At 43.3% G+C, this 26456-nt stretch overlaps 1 protein-coding gene across 1 annotated transcript in view; it reads left to right on the top strand.

Annotated features, from left to right (window-relative positions):
* The window catches only part of F5 (coagulation factor V), a 66268-nt gene extending 40274 nt beyond the window's left edge, over positions 1-25994 (top strand). The window contains exons 12-25 of the mRNA XM_082702640.1: positions 1543-1755; positions 2872-5359; positions 8401-8563; positions 9312-9548; positions 10409-10622; positions 11471-11650; positions 13333-13449; positions 14343-14414; positions 15325-15428; positions 15838-15993; positions 18570-18714; positions 20633-20784; positions 23745-23927; positions 25244-25994. Coding sequence (XP_082558766.1) covers positions 1543-1755; positions 2872-5359; positions 8401-8563; positions 9312-9548; positions 10409-10622; positions 11471-11650; positions 13333-13449; positions 14343-14414; positions 15325-15428; positions 15838-15993; positions 18570-18714; positions 20633-20784; positions 23745-23927; positions 25244-25390 — 4571 coding nt within the window. The 3' untranslated portion in view covers positions 25391-25994. The remainder of the gene's footprint in view (positions 1-1542; positions 1756-2871; positions 5360-8400; positions 8564-9311; positions 9549-10408; positions 10623-11470; positions 11651-13332; positions 13450-14342; positions 14415-15324; positions 15429-15837; positions 15994-18569; positions 18715-20632; positions 20785-23744; positions 23928-25243) is intronic.
* The last annotated feature ends 462 nt before the right edge of the window (positions 25995-26456 follow it).

The following is a 26456-nucleotide window of genomic DNA, read 5'->3' as shown; positions in this document are numbered from 1 at the left end:
GCTCTGGGCTCCTCCACTCTGGAGGAACAGGGTGAGAGCGGGGTGTTGAGGAAGGGGCTCCAGGCCTTTGTCAGTGGTATGTGGGGTTTTAGACTGCGTACAAGCTGAACGGGCTCCGTGGCCGGAGCAAAAACAAGGTAAGTAGTCCGAAACTAGGTGGTCGCATTAAATGGAGGCAAAATGCAGATGAGGAGCCAGAGTCTTAAAAAGCCAATTCATGAAGAGGTTTGAAGTGAGAGGTAGGAAGTTCAGAACAGAAGGAATTCCCTGAGCCAAAGTTCTGGCATTTGCTGTGGTTTTCAGTGCCGGCGCCTAAAGCCACTGCTGTGAGAAGTCTGAGAGAAATGGCACTGAGCCTGCTAAAAGCAAACTTTGCCACGGGGGTCAAGGTTCCCACCACTGTTCCTCAGAGTCAAGAGCCATTACGATCACTTTCTCTGATATGAATGATGGAATTCTCAGAGCAGGCAGGTGTCCTGAAAATAATTCCAAACAGGGAGTTACTCAGCTTTCTTTGCATAATTTCATTTTGGGCAGTGAATCTGTCATAGTTTTAGGCTAATGTTATCCATTAGAAATTCTGCATGAGCCACAAAGATAATTTTAAAATTTCTGGTAACCATATGAAAACTTAAAGTGAACTATATCCCAAATATTATCATTTCAACATATAATCGATATAAAAATGGATGAGATTGACTTTCTTTATTTCGCACTAGGTCTCTGAAATCTGGTGTGTATTTTATACTTACAGCACATTTCAATCCAGATTATCCACATTTCAACTGCTCAATAGCCACTTGTAGTCAGCGCCCACTGTATCAGACAGGACAGCTATAGACCATTTAGAAGAGCCTCCCAAATGAAATACAAACTAAAAACATATTATGTCATTAAGTGCTCCCTGGTGCCAGGCATCACTTTAGTATCTGGGCCAGAGTGGTGGCACAGGCAGAGGTGGGCCCTGTGATTTAGCACCATGCTTAGAACCTAAGTAAATAAAGATACTGCCTTTGAAAAATAATAAAAATGTGTGAACTTAATACTTGATTGAAAACTATAGATTATCTCAATGTTAAGAGGATGTAGTTAAAGCTACAAAATGTGCTAAATCTGCCTGCCTGTGAGGGACACTATCTCTTACTCACTAATCAATGTGTCAAGGTGAATTGCTTACATTATGCTTCCCTTCCAGGTAGACTCATTCTAGATAATATTGTAAGTTGAGGTTTAGACCATCTTTAAAAGTTGAGTGTGGAAAACAGAATTTGATACACACTTGACCAATGAATGAGTAAGTCAATAGGCATGAAAGGCTTTATCTTTCTCCTGATACTTCTCCCTTGGCTAACGTAGGGAAAATAAGTTCTCATTTGGGAAGTCTGAGTTTGATGTAGTCACATGTTAGACAGGCTGGTGATGCTTATCGTAATCACTGCTTTGCTACAACCAAGTTAATATTGGGACATTAATCAAGGATATCATTCAACACATGTCCTTTTGTTGGCGGAGGCTTCATGTTAATGGGTTTTCCTCCTTCAGCGATCAATGGCTATGTCCCTGAGAGTATACCCACACTCGGATTCTGCTACGATGACACCGTCCAGTGGCACTTCTGCAGTGTAGGAACCCAGGATGACATTTTGACCATTCACTTCACCGGGCACTCATTCATCTATGGAAAGAGACATGAGGACACCTTGACCCTCTTCCCCATGCGTGGGGAATCTGTGACGGTCACCATGGATAATGTCGGTAAGAGCCTGGACACTCAGAGAGGAACCTCTGATCTATTAAGGTCTGCTACAGCTTCCCAAGCTACCATAGTTCCTCAGTTTATCTTTCTGATCCCATACAGACTTTCCTTTCAGTACTTCTCATGATTTCTCTTTGGGGAATTAATTACTTAAATGGACCCAGTCCTTTGATGTGGGCTCCATTCGTCCTTCTCTGTGCTAAGTGAGAAGGAAAGACGCAACAGCAAAAAGATAAGGCGTGACTTTGAGGAGGAGGCATGAACATTCAGCCACAAAAGAGTGTTCTTTGATCAAAATGGCCTTTTCCATTTCTAGGGCTAGCCACACCACTGTGGGTTAGTTAGTAATCAGATACAATACCTCGGAGGGTGGGGTTTGGAGCTCCTCAGATGTGCTCGGGGACTCAGTGTCTGTGTAACCTTGGACAAGCTCCTTGACCTCACTGAGCTTCCCGTATTCATCTCCAAAACACAATCACACTTTACAGGGTTGCTTTGACCGTGAATTGTCATATGTACCAAATGCCTAGCGCTCAGCAGACACTCAACAAGTGTAACTGTTGGAGACGCCCCGGCACATCTGTATGTCAGGAAATAATGCCATTTCAAAGAGATTCAAAATTGCCTTCGAACCACCTGAGTCATTCATTGCTTAGAAATACATCTTACATCATCCACCCCGTCAGTCCAATTTTCAAACGAGATGTGCAACCAACAAGATGTTTATGATAGCTAAAGCCTACTTTATTTTTAACTTTTTCCTTTTTAAATATATTCTAAAACAGTGACTCTTAAACTATCTGTGCTAAGAGTTTTCTCCCTCACTGACCAGTACTTTCAGTCTGTATTGTTATATGAGATAAGGGCACTGATCACATATCACATTGGGTGCATAGCAATGTCAGTTTGCTGAACAGTTTCCTAAACACCTTACACCTAACTTCTCTCCTTATGTGACTACAGATAATCAACAGTTCTCAGATCAGTGGTGACCCACAGACCACACTTGTTAACCCCCACCTGAAGTTTGTTGAAAATTGTCTGCCACAATGGGTCCTAGGGTTTTTGTATCTTTTTCTGGGCTTAGAGCTGTTTTCTCTGTCTCTCTTCTATAGGAACTTGGATGTTAACGACAATAAATTCCAATCCAAGAAACAAAAACCTAAGGTTGAGATTCAGGGATGTTAAATGTATCCGGGATGATTACGAAGACTCGTATGAGATTATCTACGGACCTCCCGCATCTACAGCCATGACTACACGGAAAATGCGTGATTCTTCAGAAAACATGGGTGAAGAGGTTGATGATGATGATGATTACCAGAACAGCCTGGCTTCATGGCTGGGAATTAGGTCATTCAGAAATTCATCACTTAATCAGGAGGAAGAGGAGTTTAATCTTACTGCCCTAGCTCTGGAGAACAATTCTGAATTCATTCCTCCTGATACAGCTCTTAGTTCAAATTCTTCTTCCCTAAGTAACATTAGCAGGTTTACTGTCTATAACTTTGCAAAACCTCAGAAAACTCTTCCTCACCCAGCAGCCACCGTGGCTGGCCGCTCTCTGGGACACATTGGCTTAGACAAGAACTCAGCTCTCAACCGTTCGACAGCAGAACATTCCAGCCCTTATTCTGAAGACTCTGTAGAGGATCCTCTACAGCCAGACATCACAGAGATAAGCCTACTTCCATTTGATGCAGAAGGATTCAGGGGTCAAGAACATGCTAAGCATAAGGGATCCAAGAAAGGAAGCGAGCACACAGCAAAGCATAGGTTCTCCCAAGTGGAATTTTCAGCACAAAAAACTGGGAGATACTTAAGCCAAGGCAATTCGTCTCCTTCCAGAATGGGATCCTGGGAAGACCTTCCCAGTGATCCGTTACTCTTAAAACAAAAGAATCCATCCAAGGTTGTGAATGGGAAGTGGCATGTGGTGTCTGAGAAAGGTAGTTATGAAATCGTTCCAGATGCTGATGAAGACATGGCTGTTGATAAGCTGCTGGCCAGCCCCCGGAATGCCTCAAGGACTTGGGGAGAAAACATCCCTCTCATAAAAAAGCACAGAAAGCAGAGTGGCCACCCCAGATTTTCTGGAATTAGAAATAAATCTCTCCAAGTAAAACAGGACAGAGGAAACAGTGGATCGAAGAAAATCCCTTTTTTCATTAAAACACGAAAAAAGAAAAAAGAAGTGAAGTTTGCACACCATATTCCTCTCTCTCCAAGGGGCTTCCACCCTCTAAGAGGAAAGGCCAATACCACATTTTCAGACAGGAGACTTGATCATTCGTTGTTACCCCATAAATCTGATGAAACATCTTTTCCCACAGACCTCAATCAGACATTCCCCTCTGTGAATCTGAGCCTGTTAGCCTCACTTCCTGACCATAATCACAATGCCCCAAATGACACCAGTCAGATGAGCTCCCCTTTAGATCTTTATCAGGCAATACCCCCAGAAGAATACTATCAGGCATTTCCTACTGGAGAGTCCGATCAAATACACTCCACTACAGACTCTAGCCATACATCTCCTCCAGAGTCTGGCCAGATGCTCGACTATGACCTAAGAAAAAAGCCTTTCCCTACTGACATTGATCAAGTGTTCCCTTCTTTGGAACCTGAAGCCTGGCAGGCAACTCTCTCTGCAGATCTCAGTCAACTAACCATTTCCCCGGATCTTGACCATACAACCTTTTCTCCAGACCTCAGCCAGACAACCCTGTCCCCAGACCTCAGCAAGACAACCCTTTCCTCAGACTTTGACCATACAGCCTTTTCTCCAGACCTCAGCCAGACAAACCTGTCCCCAGACCTCAGCAAGACAACCCTTTCCCCAGACTTCGATCATACAACATTTTCTCCAGACCTTGACCAGGCAACATTTTCTCCAGACCTTGACCAGGCAACATTTTCTCCAGACCTCAGCCAGACAACACTTTACCCAGACCTTGACCAGACCAGCTTTTCTTCAGACCTCAGCCACACAACACTTTCCCCAGACCTCAGTCAGACACCCTTTTCTCCAGACCTTGACCAGGAGACTCTCTCATCAGACATCAGCCAGACAACCCTTTTTCCAGACCTCGATCAGATGCTCCTTTACCCAGACCTCAACCAGGCAACTCTCTCTCCAAACATTAGTCAAACAGCCCTTCCTCCTGATCTAGATACATCACTTCCTCCAGACCTTGATCAGACATCCTACACCTCTGAATCTACTCAGTCATTGCTTCTTCCAGAATTTGGTCAGATTTCCTCTCATCCAGACATTGGTCAGGCACCATCTCCTACCCTAAATAACACTCTTGTGCCAAGAGAACTTAACCCACCAGTCGTAATAGGCCTCAGTGCAAATGATGGAGATTATATTGAGATTATTCCAAGGCAGAAGGAAGAGAGCAGTGAAGAATACACTGCTGAAATTGATTTTGTGGCCTATGATGACCCTTACCAAACTGATACTAGGACAGACATCAACTCCTCCAGAAATCCTGACAGCATTGCAGCGTGGTACCTCCGCAGCAACAGTGGAAACAGAAAATATTATTACATTGCTGCTGAAGAAATATCCTGGGATTATTCAAAATTTGCTCAAAGGTTTGGCCAAATTTTCTCCTTTTATATTCTCATGTTTCCACTACTGCTAAAAAGATTGCTACAGTCCAAGGAAAAAATTCTGGGCAAATTATACTAAGTATAATTTTGGTTCCCTATTACAACTTGTCCTATGCAATTTCCTTTGTCAATTCCAAGGTTAGCTCTCTACATTTGGTGACATTTGGACAATGCAAGAACAATCACTATAAGAATCTATGATAATCGATAGTTCTCTCTCTTCCGCTCTCCCCACACGTGTTCCTACCATGTTTCCTTGCCTGAGTGCAGAATCCAACCTATCCATAGCTATCTGCTAATCAACATGATTTCATTGAAGTTGGCTTCACATCCAAATTTGTGATGTAGAAATCTCCTTTTGCATTTGGTTACCAAAAAATACGTTAAAATTGTTTACTGATCAATATAAAGTATACAGCATCTTGGTGACATTTGATTCAAATTACATGAGATTCCAGTAGCAGAGGCCAAGGATACAAGCCAGTTTAGAAACAAAAAGTAAGTTTATATCTTCACCTGAGGCAGTCATTCAGTGATGATGTACCTTAATTTAAACTGGGGCTTTAATTTGGCTCATAGAATCACTCCTCCAATAACTCTTTAATGAGTGCTTATTCTCTCCTAAGCATTGTGCTAAGTGCTGAGACTCTAAAAGAGAATAATATAAGCATACACGACTCCTGCCCTCATAGAACTTGTGTCTAGTTGGGCAGGTGGATATGAATTAAATACTCCCATAAATAAGTGTAAAATATAACCAGCTAAAGACCAAGAAGGAAAGGAAGATACATGCTGATATGAGACTTGAGGAATCTGACCCCAAGGAAGTGGTATTTGAGCTGAGATTGGAAGATGAGTAGAAGTAAACTAGGTAGGAAGTAGAAAGAGGAGAACATTCTAGACAGAAAGAAGGGCATGATGAGGAACCTGTGGAAGCAGGAAGCCCTGAAACCTGTAGTTGGAGCTCAGGAAGAAGGTGAGTGGTAAGAAAGTGTTTGGCTAGCTCTGCAAAGGCCAGATGCCGCTAGGTTTTGTAGGCCATGGGAAGAATTTTGGTGTTTATCCAAAGAGCAAAACTAAAACTTGAAATTGAAAATTTGAACTTGAAATGAAAGTTAAAACTTCAGAAGTTTGAAGCCATTCCTGGTTTCCTAGAATATATGAGCTCCTTTCCTGGACTCTACTACTTTCATTTTTTAAATGAAGATGTTACACTGAATGGCCCCCAACATACTCTTCATATTTAAACTTTCAGGATTCTAGTCACTCTTCAACCACGGAGTTGGAGGAGTTCATGCAGTTTTGCAAGTGGCCTAACTACAACAGAGAGTTTCTAAGGGATCCATAGACATTTCTAAGAGTTTTCAGTTCAGTTCCACTTAAGGATAAACACCATAATGAGGTGGACTCTGTATTCTGGGATGACAATATAGAGAAAGAAGAGAGGGAGGGACAAGGGGCAAGGCTTAGCTGCAGATTCTCAGGGACACAGCATGGTGACCATGCTTGAACAGTCTAAATATAGTACAATATAGCTTTTCCAAAAGCTAATGGGTACAGTAAAAGCCAAAAGCCATAGGATAATCAGAGTAAGCAAGCACAGTGCATGGTATGGCTTACAGAAATTATTTCATTAATCTGGTGCTGGCATTTCCATATTAGAACTCAGTTAGTTTAAAACACATTTTTGGCGCACCTGGGTGGCTCAGTTGATTAAGCTTCCAAGTCTTGATTTCAGCTCAGGTCATGATCTCAGGGTTGTGAGATTGAGCCCCACATTGGGCTCCATGTTGGACATGGAGCCTGCTTAAGATTCTTTCTCTCCTTCTCCCTCTGCTCTTCCTACCCCCCCCAATAAGAATAAAACATATTTTCCCATGACTTTCTATTTAAATGTAGCACCCATTGCTATGTGAGAATAAATAGTTTATCTAGGGATTTCGAAGAGAGGCTCTGAAGGAGTAAGATTTAGGTCCTTTCCAAAGTGGAAAGGGATGGAACCAGTTCCTTCAAAATCCTATATACCATTCCAGACATGCAAGCCGAGTGTATGGTAATCAGAGCTGCTTTGCTTGCCCCCAAGTGCTCTGTAAAACTCTGTTACGCTTGAGGTCTGGAAGGATGGGGTCGGTAGGGTACGAAGCGGGAAGGAAGACAGAATGGGATCCTCTATTGGCGGCTCACAGTGCGTGACGGACGTGGTGCATGACGGAGGAGTTTTGGCCTGTTTCCACAGGCCTGGGGCATGGAGGAGTCAGAGAATACGATGTGTTCTGGCCACAGACTGAACTAGTGAACTGCACAAGGAATAACAGGATTTTTAAAAAGGAAATGAGAGAAAAATGGCTACTTTCAGAGTATAAAACTCCCAGCCACCTAGTGACCTTCACAGGGGTGACCGTTGACACCTGACAGCCCCAAGCTCTGGCTGCTTCTGATACTGAAATCTGCTAGGTGACTATGTGATTATATTTGTTCATTCACTGATGTGTTACATAAAAATCTATCAAGTCCCTACTGTGTGCTGGATAACTTGTTAGATACTAGAAATGAAAGAGTGAGCAGATTAGGCATGATTCCTGACTTCATGGTGTTTTCACTCTAGTATTAGAGTCAGATCCTAATAGATAATCTCACAAGTAAATGACATATTTAAAAAAAAACAAAGAAACAAATAAATAAGATAATTTACTATATGTACACTAGAGAAATTTAAGAGTACTCCAGGAATATACTGTATATGCTATAGCAATACTATAGAAACTTATGGAATCATATAGACAGATTTGACCTATAAAGTTTTATAGGAAGATTTACCTAAGAAATGATATGTGAGCGGGGATCTGAAGGATATTTATTGGCTTAAGTTTTTACTCATTTATATTCTCATTCATTTGTTCCTCAAGTACTAATTAAATAGCCATGCTAGATACTATACTCAGAAACAGGGATAATTCCCCCAATTCTTTGAATGGCCTTTCATTTGTTCCTTTAAACAAATACTGTTCTTATTATTATTTCAGTGAAGACGTTGATGATGATCCAGAGAACACCATATACAAGAAAGTCGTCTTTCGGAAGTACCTTGATAGCACTTTTACCAAACGTGATCCTTTGGGGGAGTATGAAGAGCATCTCGGCATTCTTGGTCCTATTATTAGAGCTGAAGTGGATGATGTCATCCAAGTAAGTCATCTCATGAGCATTGCTAAGATCATCACGGAAATTTCCACAAGCACCAAAGGCTTTGTAACAGTGGAAGGGGCAGGAGGGCTATAGGTAATTTATTTTCCAAAGTTAACAAATAATTACACTTCTTTTCAGAGACTGTTTGCCAAGTGATTTGATAATCTAAAAAGAAATGATCTAAAAAAAAAAAAAAGGAAAGAAAAAAATGATCTCGTGATTTTATTTCTTCCTCTGCGGATCTCCTGTTTCTTCCATAAGGGCCAATTCTGTTTTCCCCAAGAAACTCCTGCACGTTCAGCCGAATTGCTCTTTTCAGACATTCTGTCTAACCCCATTCATACTTTGGTTATGGCCTTTTGGTCCCAGGTCTTTAATGTCAGTCTCCACGTGCCGCTGCCTCTTCACCAAGGTTGGAGACTTACTGTGAGCGAGACCCAAAGCTCATTCATCTTCAGATCTGCAGTACCTGCTGTGGTCACGTCACACGTGCCAAACACTTCTGCTTTACAGCCTAAGAACAAACATATTTTGGTGTTCTTAGGGTAAACTGCGTGGGCCCTATCTCACAGGATGTTGTAAAGATTAGATGAAGTAATATATGGTTACTTTGTACTTGTAGGCAGTTAACATATCTCACTGTATATACACGTAGGTCTAATTTAATCTGCTTGGATGTATAATACTGACTTTTTTTATTTGGATTTTTGTTGGACTTAGTACATTTGTGGGTTATTCTTTCTTCTAGGTTCGTTTCAAAAATTTAGCATCCAGACCATATTCTCTTCATGCCCATGGGCTTTCCTACGAAAAGTCATCAGAGGGAAAGACTTACGAAGATGACTCTCCTGAGTGGTTCAAGGAAGATAATGCTGTTCAGCCAAATAGCAGTTACACGTACGTATGGCACGCCACCACCCGATCCGGACCGGAGAGTCCCGGCTCTGCCTGCCGGGCCTGGGCTTACTACTCAGCAGTGAACCCGGTAGGTACATCCGTTGAAAGTTTTTGTCACTCGCCTCACCTTATAACCTGAGTCCACCAGATAGAAGGGTCAAGATGATTTCTCCTTAAATGTCTTGCTTTCCATGACGAATTTGTAAGGGTTCTGGTCAACAGTCTGTCACAACTTGTCTTCAGAGGACCATGAGAGAGAAGCATGTGCTCCGTGGAGAGGAGAGAGGGGTATGGAAATGATTGAGCCCAGGCAGAGTGACTACTTTGCAGAGGAAGACATGTTTTTGCAATTTCCTTGTGCAAGTAATAGCTTTGTTTTGCTCTTTCTTTAAGAAAGAGCAGCAAAGCCAAGATGCCTTCATCTTGGGTGGACTTGCTAGAGAGAAAGTGCAGACTTCGATTTCAGTTCCTATCCTGTCACTTACTGGGGGGGCCTGGGAAAGATACTTGACCTCTCTCAACCTCAGTTTCTAAAGTTAAAAAATGAGGAAACAGTGGATAGCACACAATAGGCACTTGGCAATGTATATTTAATAAGTGAGCTTATTTTTAATTTATAGGAGTGCTATCTGAATTAAATAAGATACTACCAGCAAAATATTTGCTATAATAGTAGATGCTCAATAAATCCTAATTATAATGGCACTGATACTGTCATTGATATCATCATTACTGCCACGCTGCGATCAAGGGCGAACAGAGGAAGGGACTATGAGTGCCACGGGATCCCGTGATCAGAGATACCCAGGCTTACTGAGCTCTTCCTTTATAAACTTCAAACTCAGAGCTCCTGAGGTTTCCTTTTCTACATAATCAGTGATTGTCAGAAGAGCAAAGGGAATCCTGAGAAAGAGAAAATCTGTGCATTTTCCTCCTACTGTCTTCCAGGAAAAAGACATCCATTCTGGCTTGATAGGTCCCCTTCTGATCTGTGAAAAAGGAGTCCTTGATAAGAGCAACACGCCCATGGATATGAGAGAATTCGTCTTACTTTTTATGATCTTTGACGAAAAGAAGAGCTGGTACTATGAAAAAAAGACTCAGTCCCCCAGGCCTTGGAGACTTGCATCTTCAGAAGTCAAAAACTCCCATGAGTTTCATGGTATTTTCCTCTGACTTTGATCCAGTCTCCGAGCTGAATCACACTGGGTGACTCTAGGTCTTCATAAGATTAGACAGGACGTGCTTCTGAGGAATCAGGAGCCTTGACCCGCACCAGGTCCTTAAACAGCTGTGGGCTGCTGTCCCCCGGCAGGTGGCGGGCACATGGAGGAGCTAGAGAAGGTCTGAAAGCTGACATGGGAGCTACTTGGAGAACATACCCAACCCACCGACCCACCAACCAAAAGCCAGTGTGCGCACACGTGCACACATGCACACACACTCACATACGTTTCACAGAGCAGAGAGCAGATGAAGCCCGAGAGCCCAAGACATTTTCGCTGGGAAAGGGAACCGAGGAGCTCTCATAGGAATGAGAGAACAAACAGGGACCTCGGTCATCCGCATTCCCAGATTTGCCCGAGCTCTCTCCGAATTTAGGAGGCCCCGGGGTGACGTGCTCTGTACCCCCTCACTCTCTTTCCTCCGACCCCTGGACTTCACTTCTCTGGCTCATGTTCGTCTTCCTGTTCCTGTAGCACAGGCAAACCCACCCTGTAAAGGTCAAGGAGACAGAGAGCAGGGCAAGTGTGAGGTGCGGGGTGGAGAGTGGTCAGCTCTGTAGGAGGCTGCTGGAGGCCGACAAGGGGAGGAGCTGGGGTCCCGTTTTAGCCTCTCCCTGATACCAGGGTACACAGGGGTCCTTACTGTACTACACTGTCCTTACTGTACTGGGCAGGCAGAGCGGTAGGAAGACGGGTCGTGAGGCGGGAGGCCTCAGACCTCTTCGGCAGCCTCTCTCCTGGCGCACTCAGATCACTAACCCATTGCGACTCTCTCTCCTTTCAGCCATTAATGGGATGATCTACAACTTGCCTGGCCTGAGAATGTACGAGCAAGAGTGGGTGAGGTTACACCTGCTGAACATGGGCAGCTCCCAAGACATCCACGTGGTTCACTTTCACGGCCAGACCTTGCTGGAAAACGGCACTCGACAGCACCAGCGGGGGGTCTGGCCCCTGCTGCCTGGTAAAGACCCTCACGGGAAAGAAGGAAAGCGGTCCCTGGTGAAAAACGGCTAGGGGAGCTATCGCTGGCCCTCATTCCCTCCTGGGCATTACTTCCTGAGGGTCGGGGATGGTTTCTGGCATAGATCCTGGGCAGACACACACCCCCAGACTGCATACCGAGTGTGAAAAAGGCCGCTAACGTGTGTGCCCTTTGCAGCACCACACGGGCTAATCCCCCCTTAATAATGAAAAGGCTTCAACAAACCAGTCATCGCCAAAGATTCTTAGGTACGAGTGGGTTGTAGGTCTCCCTGTGTGTCATAGGAGTGGGTAGGGGTATGAGCGCCGCAGCCACTGATTCTGCAACGGTACTGAGCACAGTGGAAGTCTAGGAAGCTGGTTAAAATGGAAATGCCAAGGCAGAGATTTGCTTTTGGAGCTCTTGATCTTCAGCAGATGCCAGACACTCTCCTTTTTTAAAGATTTTATTTATTTATTTGACAGAGAGAGACAGCGAGAGAGGGAACACAAGCAGGGGGAGTGGGAGAGGGAGAAGCAGGCTTCCCAGGGAGAGCGGGGAGCCCAATGCAGGGCTCGATCCCAGGACCCTGGACCACGACCTGAGCCGAAGGCAGACGCCCCGCAATGGAGCCACCCAGGCGCCCTGAGCCTCCGCATTTTTAACAAACAGCCCATCTTCCGCAAATGCTCTGAGAAGCTGAGGGCAGTAGGTCCCTTGCCAGTACTTTGGGTGGAGAAGTTGCTGTGTGACTCAGCCTTAGAAGGGCACAGCAGTCCGAACAGGACTGGGTTGGTTTGGGAGAGGGGAAAGGGCCTTCTTGTTTGTTTCATTCAGGCCCGTGGTGCATTCATTAAGCTGTAAAGACCCACCCTATTAAAATCAGAGACAAGAGGGGATTCGGTGAAACTCATCCCTGACTTTTCACCAGATGTAGATTGCCAGATCAGTCCTCCTTTCCGAAACACCGAGAAGCTGGAATTGGCTGCCCTGTCCAAATCTTCATATCTAAATGGTCTGTACTGGACAGTGGAGGATGGCCATCGGCTATTAATTCTCACTCACAATCTGGAAAATAGACATGAATTACAGTCAGCAGAATTCAAGTACGAACTAGCAAAGGGTAGCATTGAATATCAGAGTGGATAATCCGAGGTTTCAGACATTTCTTTCTTTCAGCGAATTTTCTGAAATAGTTCATGCGCCTCTGTATTCAACTATGTAAACTTAATAGAAAACTTGAAAACGTGGGAGAAGGATGCTTGATTTTAACTTTCTTATAAAAAAGGGGAAAACTAATGAAGTGAAGGGAGAGAAAGGAGACAGGGACGGTTTTCTTGAGGCCTCGTCATGAGTCGTTCAAGGTCATTTTCATCCTTAGGGCTCAGAAGCTGTGCTGTGTATGAGTTAGCTTCTAACTTTGTATGAGAGCTTCTTTCCTGTAAGGGGTGCTGGAGATCTTTTAAAGTCCTGGGGCAGTTGCTTTTACTAATGTGTGTGTCATTGTTTTGTTTTGTTTTTATCTGTTTGTTACACCTCCAGTCCTGCCTAAGAGAAAGGGGTCATTCCTTAAATTCTTTTCTAAAGCCTCTTGTGATGCAGGGATTTTTAGGATTCTTTGATAGCTGTCAACTAATATTGTTCATTAGGGGTGTGTAATATTGTCCTTCACTCTGTTTTAGGTTCGTTTAAAACTCTTGAAATGAAGGCCTCGAAAGCCGGCTGGTGGCTGCTGGACACAGAGGTTGGAGAAAACCAGAGAGCAGGGATGCAAACGCCGTTTCTCCTCGTAGACAGAGGTACCGCCCAGGAGCCACGCGATGCTTTTAGCGGGACGGTCCCTGCTGGGACATTCCTAACTTTTAGATGGGAAATAAGGAACTCTGAGACTCCTCACGACAGGGGCAATAATGCTTTTATTCTAACTGCTAACTGATGCATTCTGACCCATCCTCCGATGGTGCCGCAAGCATCAGTCTTCAAGGAAACTTGAACCCCGTGTTTCAGCCCAAAGGCATTCTTCTCAGTTGGGGAACGAATATAAAGTGGCTTCCTTCATGATGTGTGATTCATGGGAAATGAATGTAAGAAATTTTCCAGAGGAGGGAAAAGATACCAGGAATTCAGCAACGACTGGGATCGTCTCTGAACTTGGCGTTCCAGTATTTGAGAAATCATTCCCATCTGCCCATCTACCCAGCCAACCAGCCAGCCGGCATTTATTTAATATTTGCTGAGTACGTAATCCTCAAGCACTGTGTCAACATCCAGACATCGCAGTGGCTGGCATTTTCTTTTGTGACCAGGATATAAATAACTCTGTAACTTTCAGGTCAACTTTTGAGAACATAGACTTACAGGGGGTAATACTTAAGGTTGTAAAATGACTTACTTTAAGATACGAGCAGATGGAAATCTGTATAAAACTAGTTGAATTTTGGGGTCTCCATGGTTTTCCTCTAGGGTGTCACTCTGTTAAAGACTAGCACCAATCACTAGTCTTGCTAGTACTAGCACTAAATGTAACCAGACATGTTTAAGGCAGTGCCACAAAACGAAGTGAAACTATCAAATGACTGACCCACCAGAGGTATGATCTCCTGCCATGGAGATTTCACACAGTTATATGTATTTTCTAAGCAAAAATTATTCATTGCTCTGTGTGTGTGTGTGTGTTTTGTCTGTTTTTTAGAATGTAAGATGCCGATGGGACTAAGCACTGGTATCATAGCTGATTCACAGATCAAGGCTTCTGAGCATCTGGGTAAGTGGTCGCATCATCAGCTTTGGAAGCCATCTCCTACAATTGTGCAGTGTACAGCCTGAAAAACACCCCATGACAACCCCTACCTGTCGAATCTACGTGTCATTGCTCCTCCCTGGGCTTTGCTCATGAGGTGCTCATCTGGTAGAGGAAGGAGTGTATAATGGGCGCTAACATCCTCTCTAATGTATAAGGTCCCAGAGAGTCTGTCTCAGGGAAGACCAAGAGCTAGGGCTCCTCAGAATCTCTACCCAGGCAGCCCAACCTCTCGGCAGGGATTGAGCAAGGAGGGGATCCCTTACTCCTACGACCATGTTCCCATTTTCAAAACCCTCCCCATTCATCCCCTTTCCAGGTTTGATCACAAACATAATATTCCAGCCAGATTCACAAGGTCTTATTGGCCCCATACTACTCTCCCCACTAGTAGGGTTCTTTGTTGTGCCAACCATTCAAGGACTTTGCTGACCACCCACTGGGTGTCAGGGTCTCCTTCTAAACTTCCTCACTCTGCCTCAAAACCCTTCCTAAGACCAAGAGGTCAGTTGGAAGGGATCAGGAGGCTCCCATAATCCCTCCCACGTCCTCCCCTTAGGCAAGCACTCTGGGCAGCAACCACATCAACAGAACTGAGAAAAGACAAACAGAACCTGTATGCAGGAGAGGGGGTGGGCGGTGCTTGACAGCTGACCAAGCACGGACTGAAGCCAAGAAGATTTCACCATCTTGAACGAGCCTCGTAGCTGAGGCCTTGTGTCAACAGCCCAGTCTCCTAACTTCAGCAGAAGACCCTGCAGAGGTCTGGTCATCCAGTGGGACTAAATTTACTTGGGAAATGGCCAATTATATGCTTTTGGTTTGTCTGTTTGTTTTAATTCAGAATAATTTTTTTTTTCTTTTTTGGATTTAGGTTATTGGGAACCCAGATTAGCAAGATTAAACAATGGTGGGTCATATAATGCTTGGATCACAGAGAAACCTTCACCAGAACTTGACGCTAAACCTTGGATCCAGGTATATCTTATTAACCTTATTAATATTTACAGCACCATACTAATAAAATGACAGTGGTTTAATAATTTCTCCTTGTTGTTCTTGCAACATTCTAGATACTACCCTAAGTACTTTACATACTCAAAACGAACCCTATGAGGTTAGTGCTAGTCACAGCCTAGAGATCCTTTTTACAGATGAAAAAACTAAGGCAGAGCAGGCCTAATTAAGTGCCAAATGTCTAGTAAGTGGTTGAACTTGGATTCAAGCCCAGGTCCTCCATGCTCACATGTGGGTTGTTTCTGGCCATTTTATTAGCACTAAGACCTTGGGTGGTTAGTCCCAAAGAAAGCCGGCTGCACAGTGAATCACGGAAGCAGCGTGTGACTTGTTGACAAGGACAGTCCGTAATGGCTTTGCTGTGTGGCAGGTGGACATGCAGAGGGAAGTCGTACTCACGGGGATCCAGACCCAAGGGGCCAAGCAGTATCTGAAGTCCTACTACACCACGCAGTTCTCCGTGGCGTACAGCTCCGACCGCACGAACTGGCAGATCTTCAAGGGGAACAGCACCAGGAACGTGATGGTCTGTGCGCCCGTTTCGTTCCCACTCCCTAGACTCACCCTAGGCTCCCTAGGCTGCTTGTGACTATGCCTGTCTTCGTGTCTTTTTAAAAAAATACCTTTCTGGGAGATAGAAATGCAAATGGTTTTCTTAGGCTTTAGGAAGGAAAGTGGTGTAGCCTGGGTCTGTCACCACAGAGTAAAGGATGAGCCTGACTTACGACACTTCAAAACACCAAAAACTCACTTCTGGATCAAACTAGATGCCCAGACCTCTCAGACAGGCAGACGGCGGACGGCAGAGTGGAACATCGGGTCTTGGCCCTTCGGGAGCTTAGGCTAAAAACGGGCTTTGAAGTTTTGTTTCTACTGACTTTTCCATCGTATTTTGTTCTTTGTCTCAGTGTACCTGAAAGGAAGCAGGTACCGGTGTCCACGCCAGTTCTGGTCTGGGCAGCGCGCTTGCCCTTCTGCTCCCCGCCCGAGGAGCGACAGGCCTGCCCCTCTTTCGGGAGCTCAGCCAGGATTATTCCCCCAAACCCCTGTGTACCAGCCCCAACTCCCCTTCCTCCCTAGTCCCCTTCCAAAGAGAGCTCTCTGAATGGAAGGACTCGGTCTGTCGTTACGACGCTGAGAACGCTGAAACTGTTTCATTTTTCCTGCAAATCAGTTACTATTTGACTAGTGTCTGTATTATCAGTAGGTATCTCTAGTAACTTACTTACTTACAGTATCCCTTTGAGCAGATCATGAAAATCTCTAATTACAGCCCTTACTAATCTGTCTTGGAGAGAGGGACAGATTACAGTTACAGAATTCATTACTTTAAGACTTTTGCCCTTATATTCATGAGGAATATTGGTGTGCAGTTCTACTTTTTATAATGTATTTCTCTGGTTTTGATATCCGAGTAATACTGGCTTCATAAAATAATTTGGGAAGCATGTCTTGTTTTCAGGGAGAAATTTCTAGAATTGGTGTTAATTCTTGAAATATTTGTAGAATTTACCAGAGAAACAACGTGGGCCTAGAGATTTCTTTTCCAGGAATCTTTTTTTTTAATTTATTTTTTATTTTCAGGATAACAGTATTCATTGTTTTTGTGCCACACCCAGTGCTCCATGCAATCCGTGCCCTCTCCAATACCCACCACCTGGTTCCCCGAACCTCCCACCCCCCGCCCCTTCAAACCCCTCAGATTGTTTTTCAGAGTCCATAGTCTCTCATGGTTCACCTCCCCTTCCAATTTCCCTCAACTCCCTTCTCCTCTCTAACTTCCCTTGTCCTCATGCTATTTGTTATGCTCCACAAATAGTGAAACCATAGGATAATTGACTCTCTCTGCTTGACTTATTTCACTCAGCATAATCTCTTCCAGTCCCGTCCATGTTGCTACAAAAGTTGGGTATTCACCCTTTCTGATGGAGGCATAATACTCCATAGTATATCTTTTAAATTATGAATACAATTTCTTGATTAGTTACCGGCCCTCCACATTATCTATTTCCTATTGAATAAGTTGAGATTGTATTTTTCTAATCGATCAATTTTCTCTAAGCTGTTGAATTTATGTGCATAGAGTCGGTGTTGTATTCACCTACGCTTTTGATGTCTGCAGGGTCTACAGCGATACTGATATTGGTGAATATGCCTCTCTTTTTGCTTTGTCATTCTTGCTAGATAATTGCCTCTTTTTTCATCTTTTCAGAGGACTGGCTCTGTTTCGTTGGTCTGTCTGTTATTGTTCTGGGTTTGAGTCTTGCTGTTCTTACCCTCTGTTTTAGCTGCTCCTTCTGACTGCTCTGGCCAGGAAAGGGGCTGGGGCCCACCTCACGCCTGCCAGGTGGGCTTCGAAGTCCAGGGTCGCCCCACAGGAGGACCACTCTTCGTTGCTGTTGGGTGGGAATGGGAGAGACTCCATGATACACAGCGGTGGGAGCCTTATTAGGAACTGGTGGGGATGAAAGTCCTGAGCTCCTATTTGCCCTTCTCTAATACAGTCCTGGTGAGGGTGCTGGGGTAACCCATTACGGTCTTACGAGCATAGAAGTCTAGGCTCCCCACTGGGTCTTTGCTGCTCTGGGTGGAGCAGGGGCCATGGTGTTTTCTGATGTTTATCTAGAAGTTGAGCAATTATTGTCTGAACGTTCTCCAGCTTGCTGGACTGCCCTTGCCTGGTCCTGTGGCTAGAGAAAAGAATCCTTCACCAGAGCTTTTTTTGTCTGTTATCTGTTGGTGTTTCCTGGTTGCTGGTTTCTTCACTTTGCAGTCTGGGATATATGAGACAAAAGTGAAACCCAGGGAGCCCACTAACTACCATGTTGTTCTTTGGGTCCCGAGAACCCTAGCTGGTCTGCCTTCTTCTCTTCATCTTTCAGTGGCTTCTTGTGTTTTAGCTGTACTTAGCAGAAGGAACAAGACGAGGCACATTTACACCACCTTCTGGAAGTGAAAGTATCTCCAGTTTCTTAAGACCAAGTGATTTAATTCAGGCCACCTGAAAACTTAATATGACAATATTAAGTTAAACTGAAACTTTATTATAAAACCACTTCATAGAGAATTGTTCCATAACTAAGCTTTCCTCTTTTCCTCTAGTATTTTGATGGCAATTCAGATGCCTCTACGATAAAAGAGAATCGGTTTGACCCACCTATCGTGGCTAGATATATTAGGATCTCTCCAACAAGATTCTATAACAGACCGGCCCTTCGGTTGGAGCTGCTAGGCTGTGAGGTTAACGGTAAGATACTAAGGTGCATTACTGTCTTGCTGCCTCTCAGAGAATCAAGCTTTAGTAGATACAGAGGAATGGATAGAATTAATAGTTCTATTCAGTCACTGAGGTGCCTCAAAAAACCTTGGTGAAACAGGTTCTGCTCAGGCAGACTCTCATTTACATCGTGACCTAGAGCAAGACTGGTTCTACCAGCCAGTGGGCGGGCACCATCTCCAAACAGTGCCAGCGTGGCACGGACACTGCCATGACCCTCCAAGGAGAGGCCGTCGCTTAGAATAACTGCCATTGGCCAATTTCAATAAGAACTAAGATTCAGACTAGCTCTGACTCTTCCAAAGCCCTACAGGTCACACTCAGACTTTAATGAAAGTCCTGAGCAACATTACTGGCCTGTGTTAGATGTTCAGTGAATGTTTTTGAGATCTAAACTACTTACCAATTCCTGAAACTTTTTTTTTAAAGATTTATTTATTCATGAGAGAGAGAGAGCGAGCAAGCTGACGGGGAGGGGCAGAAGGAGAGGCGGCGAGAAAATCGCAAGCAGCCTCCCCGTGCGGCAGGGAGCCCAAGGCAGGGCTTGGTCTCACAATCCTGAGCTAAAATCAAGAGTTGGGTGCTTAAGTGACTGAACCACCCTGGCACCCCCAACTTCCTGAAACCTCGACTGAACTCTATACTCCGTTTGGTGCTCCCTGTAGGTACTCAAGTTTTTTCTGTGTAAGCTGCTGTTTTTCAGGGAATATAATGTGACCGGTAATATAAGTAAGTTGAAGTAATCATAAATGGCCATAATAAAATTCAACTAAATAGAACAAAGGTGCAATAGAGTCACTGTTTGTTTCTTCCTATATAGTTTATGTTGTAAATGGTAGTTTTTTCAGATCAGAGAGTCAAACTAAAATATGACATTCAACTCAGTTGACCTATTCAAACATTTTTTTTAAGATTTTATTTATTTATTTGAGAGAGAGAGACAGTGAGAGAGAGCATGAGCGAGGAGAAGGTCAGAGAGAGAAGCAGACTCCCCATGGAGCCGGGAGCCCGATGCGGGACTCGATCCCGGGACCCCGGGATCATGACCTGAGCCGAAGGCCGTCGTCCAACCAACTGAGCCACCCAGGCGTCCCCGTTGACCTATTCAAAACATCTATTTTCTATTCAAGAAGCATGACTTAAAAAAAAAAAAAAAAAACCTCTTCATTTTCTTGATATAATCAGAGTTAGCTGTAGGTTTTCTTTTTTTTAAGTCATTTTTCATTGAGAGAGATATCACTTCAAGAAAATGTCAGCATGATTTACCAACAAGAACAAAGCATCGCGGAGCTGACGGTGGTGTCCGGTTGTCGGCTGGGCTCACTCACGAGCTGTGTTCTCACATTCCCCGACCAGCTTTGAGGACTAACATGCCACCGCGCACCTCGGCAGATGTCTCGGTGCTGCGTCACATGAATCACCCTCCGTGATTGAAAACAATCTACTGAGCATGACTTCAAAGGGTTCACTCTTCTTCTTTGTAGCTTTTTCTTTAGAAAGAGAAATAGGATATATTCTTATGTACATAGGTAGTGAAGGAGTATTTTCTACCTCAGAGAAAAGGCAGAAGTTTCCATGACTCTCCAAAGGAGGAAAATGGGTTTAAATATTCAGAACATGCATCAGACTTCCTGGGCTCCAATTTAGTTTCTGAATCTTCTGGTAGTGTTGGTTACTTTTTCTTGCTATTCTTTGGTTTTCTCACTTAGTAATATACATAGAGCTTAAAAGCAGTATTTGGCCTTTGGGCAATAACATCATTGGTGACAATGGTTGTTTCTGTTGTGACTTGGTAGTGATATTTTTTCTTGTCCCCTCTGCAAGTGAGAAACACCATGCAGGGCAGAGTGGTGGTGCACAATTAATCTCATTACTTCTCTCTTGACAGGATGCTCCGCACCACTGGGTATGGAAAATGGAAAGATAGAAAACAAGCAAATCACAGCTTCCTCATTCAAAAAATCTTGGTGGGGAGATTACTGGGAACCCTTCCGTGCCCGTCTCAATGCCCAGGGTCGTGTGAACGCCTGGCAAGCCAAGGTAGAGGATGCCTGTGAACGGAGCTCCCTCAACCTTCCAGGAGGAAACACAGACCCTCACTACGGGAAACATGGGGTCCTGGGAAGTCAGAATATAATCTCGCGTTTCTGCCGGTTGTGATCCTAGGTCCGAGAATCTAGGATGTCCGCTGGTTTGATAGCTTAGCTCTGACTTTGGCTCAGAGACGTTATTTATCATGTCTGTGGTTCTTGATCTAGTTTTGATTTTTATCAAGTGTGGGCAAATTTCTTCCGCAAAGGACCAGACCGTAAATATTTTAGACATTGTGAGCCATACATTCTCAGTCATAACTACTCAACTCTGCCCTTGTAGCAGGAAAACAGCTATAAACAGTACATAAATAAGCATGGCTGTGTTCCAATAAAACCTGATTTACAAAAACAGGCCGGGGACCAAATATGGCCCTTGGGCTAGAGTTGGCCAGCTCCTAACTGAGACAACTCATATTAGTGATAAATGATTTAGATTTGCAATACTTTTTTTTCCCCACAATTTAGCAATACGTTTCATTTTCTTTTTTTCCTAATTTTTAAAAAAGATTTTATTTATTTATTTGACAGATAGAGAGTACAAGTAGGCAGAGCAGCAGGCAGAGGGAGAAGGAGAAGCAGACTCCCCACTGAGCAGGGAGCCTGATGCGGGGCTCCATCCCAGTATCCTGAGATTATGACCCAAGCTGAAGGCAGCCGCTTAACTGACTGAGCCACCTAGGCACCCCAATACTTTTCATTTTCATAATAGTGTTATTTAAATTTTTTTTTGTTCCCATTTTTTGAGAACTTTGTGACATTCGTTTAGACAGTTGGAGGCATGGCAAAATGTTGCAAAACCAGGGTTATAGATCTGTGGCCTAAGTTTAATAAGCATCCTCCAGAGAGTTCTGTTGTCCAGATAATAACCCATTGGATAATTCCAGTGACTTAGTTTTAGGGTAACAGTTCATAGTTGACACATTTTTATTTCACTCTTCAACTGACTTAAAAAAATCACAATGGCATCAGAGCTCAGAATGATTCTACCAGTCAGCTTAACCCTTCCCTCTTTTCTACACTCCTCTGTCTCTTCCTTAAGACACCTACGTTCCAGTTCCCTGGACTCTATAGAATTCCAGGTCCTATCCGTAGGTTAGGCTGCCAGCAACAGAAGGGGAGTTGTGGTAGGAATGGAGAAAATGGAAGAACTTGGACCCCCTACAGATAGTCTTGGGAACAGATATCTGTGTCTCGAAACTCATTTCTGGTCTGTCACAGTCTCATAGAATGTAAGAACAGCAAGGGGTTTGCTAAGCATCTGGTCCAGACTTTTCCTTTTAAGTTTAAACATGAAGGAGATTAAAGCATTTTAGCTTAGTTTGGTGGCAGAATCAGGAAGCCCATTCTCCCGATAAACAGATCAGTGGTCCTCCCACCATTGGAAACCACCCAAATACCTCATTTTGCAATTTTATAGAGGGAGAAACAGAGACCTAAAGAAGTTAAAATAATAAAAGTAATAATGTGATACTATATTACATTTCTATAGTTATATAAATAAAATGTTAAATAATAAAAAAAGTTAAGGAGAAAGGATATCATCCAATTTTTTTCCAGGTAACTTTGTCACCCTACCCTGTATTATAGATTTTTGAAAAATTTTGCTCTGTATATAATTTGCTTTCGGTCTTCATGATATAATAATGGATTCAAAGATGAAATACTAATTCTAATTTTTAAGGTCACCATTTTAAATCTGGAATTCTAAATCAGAACTGTTTCACTTAATCTCCTATTAGAATCCAGTGTCTTTATGAGGTCTCTTTAGAGAGGTTAAAAATCTCAGCTGGACCTAGGCAGGCACACATGCAAACGGAGGCACGCCCGCCTGTTTTATGTCTATGAAAGATCATTATGCCTCCCGATCTCTCTAGATCCCTACCTCTGTGTCACCAGGACAACCTGGACTGGATACAGACAGCCTGAAGATACACTAAGAAATCACCAAATGTCACTAGAGAGTGCTACAAAATTAACAAAAATTAATTAATGTAATAATTTTAATTCAACTAATCTGCTTTAAAAATACATGCAGTATATGAATTACACATATATCTGTGTATCAATATATACACGTACATACATGTACACATAAGTGATGTTAAAGAAATAGATCAATATTCGTTATTTCATGTAGGACTGACTGAGACTATGGGGCATGATTAATCATCTCCCAAGGGTGAAAATCGGTCTCAGATTACTCCAAAACTCAGTTAGTCCTTCTGACCCTCTTTCTCCAATATGTGTCAGCAAACATATGATTAAGCATTTCATTAGGCCAGAGACAGAACAGCTCCTGTACCATATCAGATCCTAGTCATGGCTTTATTAGGTCTCTCAGGTATTACATTTGTTTGAAATATCAGAGAAGAAGAAACTGGATGACTCCTCCTAGCTGACAGAAGCAAGGGAAAGAAAAGTGGGACTTTTTTTAAATGAAGTTAAATAGAGAGAGGAGAGAGTCCTTTCCCAGATAACCCATCCGCAATATCATCACGGCATTTAAATAAATTTGATTAAGAGAATAATATTACAGATAATTTAGCAATCTAATTTTTTTTCTCAAGTAAGATTCATTTATTTATTCATTCAGCAAATATTCCTTGAACACCAACTCTGTGCCATGCATTGTGTTAAGTATCTGGAAACAAAACACAATAAATCCCAGCCTTCGAAGAGATATAAACAAGTAAACCATTATTGTACGATATATGAAATACACCACTAAAAGTTTATATACGTCTGTGACAGCAAACAAGAAGGAACAGGGAAGTCCTCTAAGGGACAGAGAATCCTAAGGGATGAGATAGGAAAAGCTTTTGAATTCTGCACATTTCTGAGTATCTTGGTCTAAAAAGAGGGGGATTTAACATCGGCCTTGCTCATGTGTCCTCACCATCTTCACAGGCAAACAACCACCAACAGTGGTTACAAATTGATCTGCTCAAAATCAAGAAGATAACTGCAATTGTAACACAGGGCTGCAAGTCTCTGTCCTCCGAGATGTACGTGAAGAGCTACAGCATCCAGTACAGTGACCAGGGCATGGAATGGAAGCCTTACAGGCAGGGGTCCTCCATGGTGGCCAAGGTAACAAAGCGACAGCAAAGCAACTCACATCCCGCTCTGGCGAGAGACAGCCTTACCTTTGCAAAGAGCTCCTTGCTTTTGACAAATATGCACAGACATGCACCTCCCCTCTAAGAAGTCTGAACCCCAGTTCCGCAGGGAGCTGCTCTGAAGACAGATACTGCGCAGGCTAACTTTCTGCGGAGATGGAGCCCCTGCAAAATAGTGAGAATTTGAGGGGGATACAAACATGTCGTCCATAACGGGGGTCTGGGGGAACGTCCACTGTGAAATAGCATCATATTAGCTTATCTTGGGTCAGCTTGTTGTTCTTGACTGAGCAAATACCCATGGCCATAAAGCTTTCTGTGTCATATTATTAAAGCAGGAGACAATGAGGTTCCTAACCGATGAGGAACCCAGTTTCCTGCAAGACGAACTACTCCATTACGCTCCTTAATCCCCAGCCATGTGTTTTCAAAATGCTACTAGGGGAAAATCAGGGAGATGAGCCGAATATTCCAGGAAGGGAAACCAGGCTGGAGCCAATAGGACAACACAGGAGAAGGGGTGACCTTTACCGAATGCTTATCATGGGCTCAGCACCTACCTCGGTGAATGCATTTGAACCTTCTCTCTTTAAACTCCTGGGCTGTTTGTCTGGTGGGTCGTTTGGTTTGGCTGGTTTTATGTGTCTTACCTGGATGTCTTTACAGCCCAGTAAGCATCAGTGTCATGAACAAAGAGTGGCCCAGCTGCTGCTCTGGGTAGATCTCAGGGAACTTGCCAGGACGCAAAAAGAAAAAAAGAAGTCATAAAACGCTGTTCAATTGAGGGTAGAAGACATTTGCCAAAAAGAATAAGTCAAAGCCCATGGTTGCATTTTATTTTCAATGTCAGTGACAACTAACCGTTATCTGTCACTCGATGTGCAAGTGTCACATATTTATATACTTAAAAAACTCTTTGTAACGACTCCTGTGGGGTAAACTTTTATTATTTACCAGTGAGGACATGGAGAGTTGGAGAATATAAGAGACTGGCCCAAAGTCACACACAGCTACTGAGGCGCTAAGGGCAGAGATGGTTTCCCAGACACCTCACAGCAAGGTCAGATCTCTCTGTTTTTCTGACCCAGATCACTGGGAGGTGGAATCCCTAAAGAGGTCTGTTAGGCATGGGATTTCATAATCGGCCAAAGACCATCTCCAGTGATGTTGTATGTGTTCCTTGATGCCCTCAGCTTGAATGAAAATTGCAGAAGAAAAGAAAATGATGTGTAAGATTTTTATAACCACGATATCATTTTTAAAGACCTTCTCATATTTTGCTTTCAGATTTTTGAAGGAAACAATAATATCAAAGGACACGTGAAGAACTCTTTCAACCCACCCATTATGTCCAGGTTCATCCGCATCATTCCTAAAACATGGAATCAAAGTATTGCCCTTCGCTTGGAGCTCTTTGGCTGTGATATTTACTAGAATTGAATATTCGAAGACGTAGGAAGGACTTGTAAAGCTATCAAACCATTTAGAGCAGGCAATGTATTCTATAGCTTTTTAAACATTAATAATTTTCGGTATTTTCCCTTTTTTCTATTAGAGAATAAAATTTTATATATGAAACTTTCATAAGGTAAACTCCTTGCTACAATTCAGTGAGATGATAGCTGTTAATTCTTAATTGATCTGAATATAGATGGGAAAAATATCGAGAACCAACAAGCAAATGGCTTCTTTCACAATGATTAAAAATGCTATGTAAAGTAATATTTATGTAGTTAGCAATGCTTCATTATAGTTCTTTTAAAACCTACACACACTAATAAAAAAGATACTACTTTAAAAAAAAACCATTTTTAGACCTGGATAGTTTTCACTCCTACCTTTAAAAAACCAAACCAAACCAAACAAAAATCCCTATGATTTAAGAGTAAAGGAAATAAAGTTTTAAATGTTTCATTTTTCTTAACATGGAAAGAAAAAAAAAATCATACCATATGTAAGAATGAGTGCTTAAAGTACCCTGTCTTACCCAAACAATGATTTTTCTGACCCTCTATGAGTAAAGACGCAGTTGTCCCAACTTGTGAGTCTGGCCTGGTCTCCCTTGGAACTGAATCACCTATTGATGGTCAGAGTGAGGGGTCTTTAGACACGGAACACAACCAAAATAACCATGGGAGAAATGAGTGTGTAACCTTGGCTTCATTCTAGCTGGCACTACAATGGTTTACCTTTTCAAAACATGGGTTCGCCTAAGGGAAAGCTAAAACCTGCAAAACGGCCTTGGAGCCATTCGCCCAAAGGCAACTGTTCCTGCTGGGACTGCCAAGTCTCTGAGGCTCCCTTCAGTCCCCTGAAGGTGACCCCAACCTCCTGCTCTCCCTTCCTTAATGACTTCCCCTTTCTGCACTCCCTTCCCTGGGAACTTGGCATCCAATGACACCATCGACGTTGAGAGACTGGGGAGCTTTCTGGCCTCCTGGAAGTCACATGGAACAGTCACTGGTGAGTTTATCTTTCTGTGGAACAAACCACCCCAGAT

This window comes from Mustela nivalis, assembly GCF_964662115.1.
Source record: "Mustela nivalis genome assembly, chromosome: 16".
Lineage (NCBI taxonomy): Eukaryota > Metazoa > Chordata > Mammalia > Carnivora > Mustelidae > Mustela > Mustela nivalis.
Note: the sequence above shows the minus strand (reverse complement) of the source record. Positions and strands in the feature narration are given on the sequence as shown.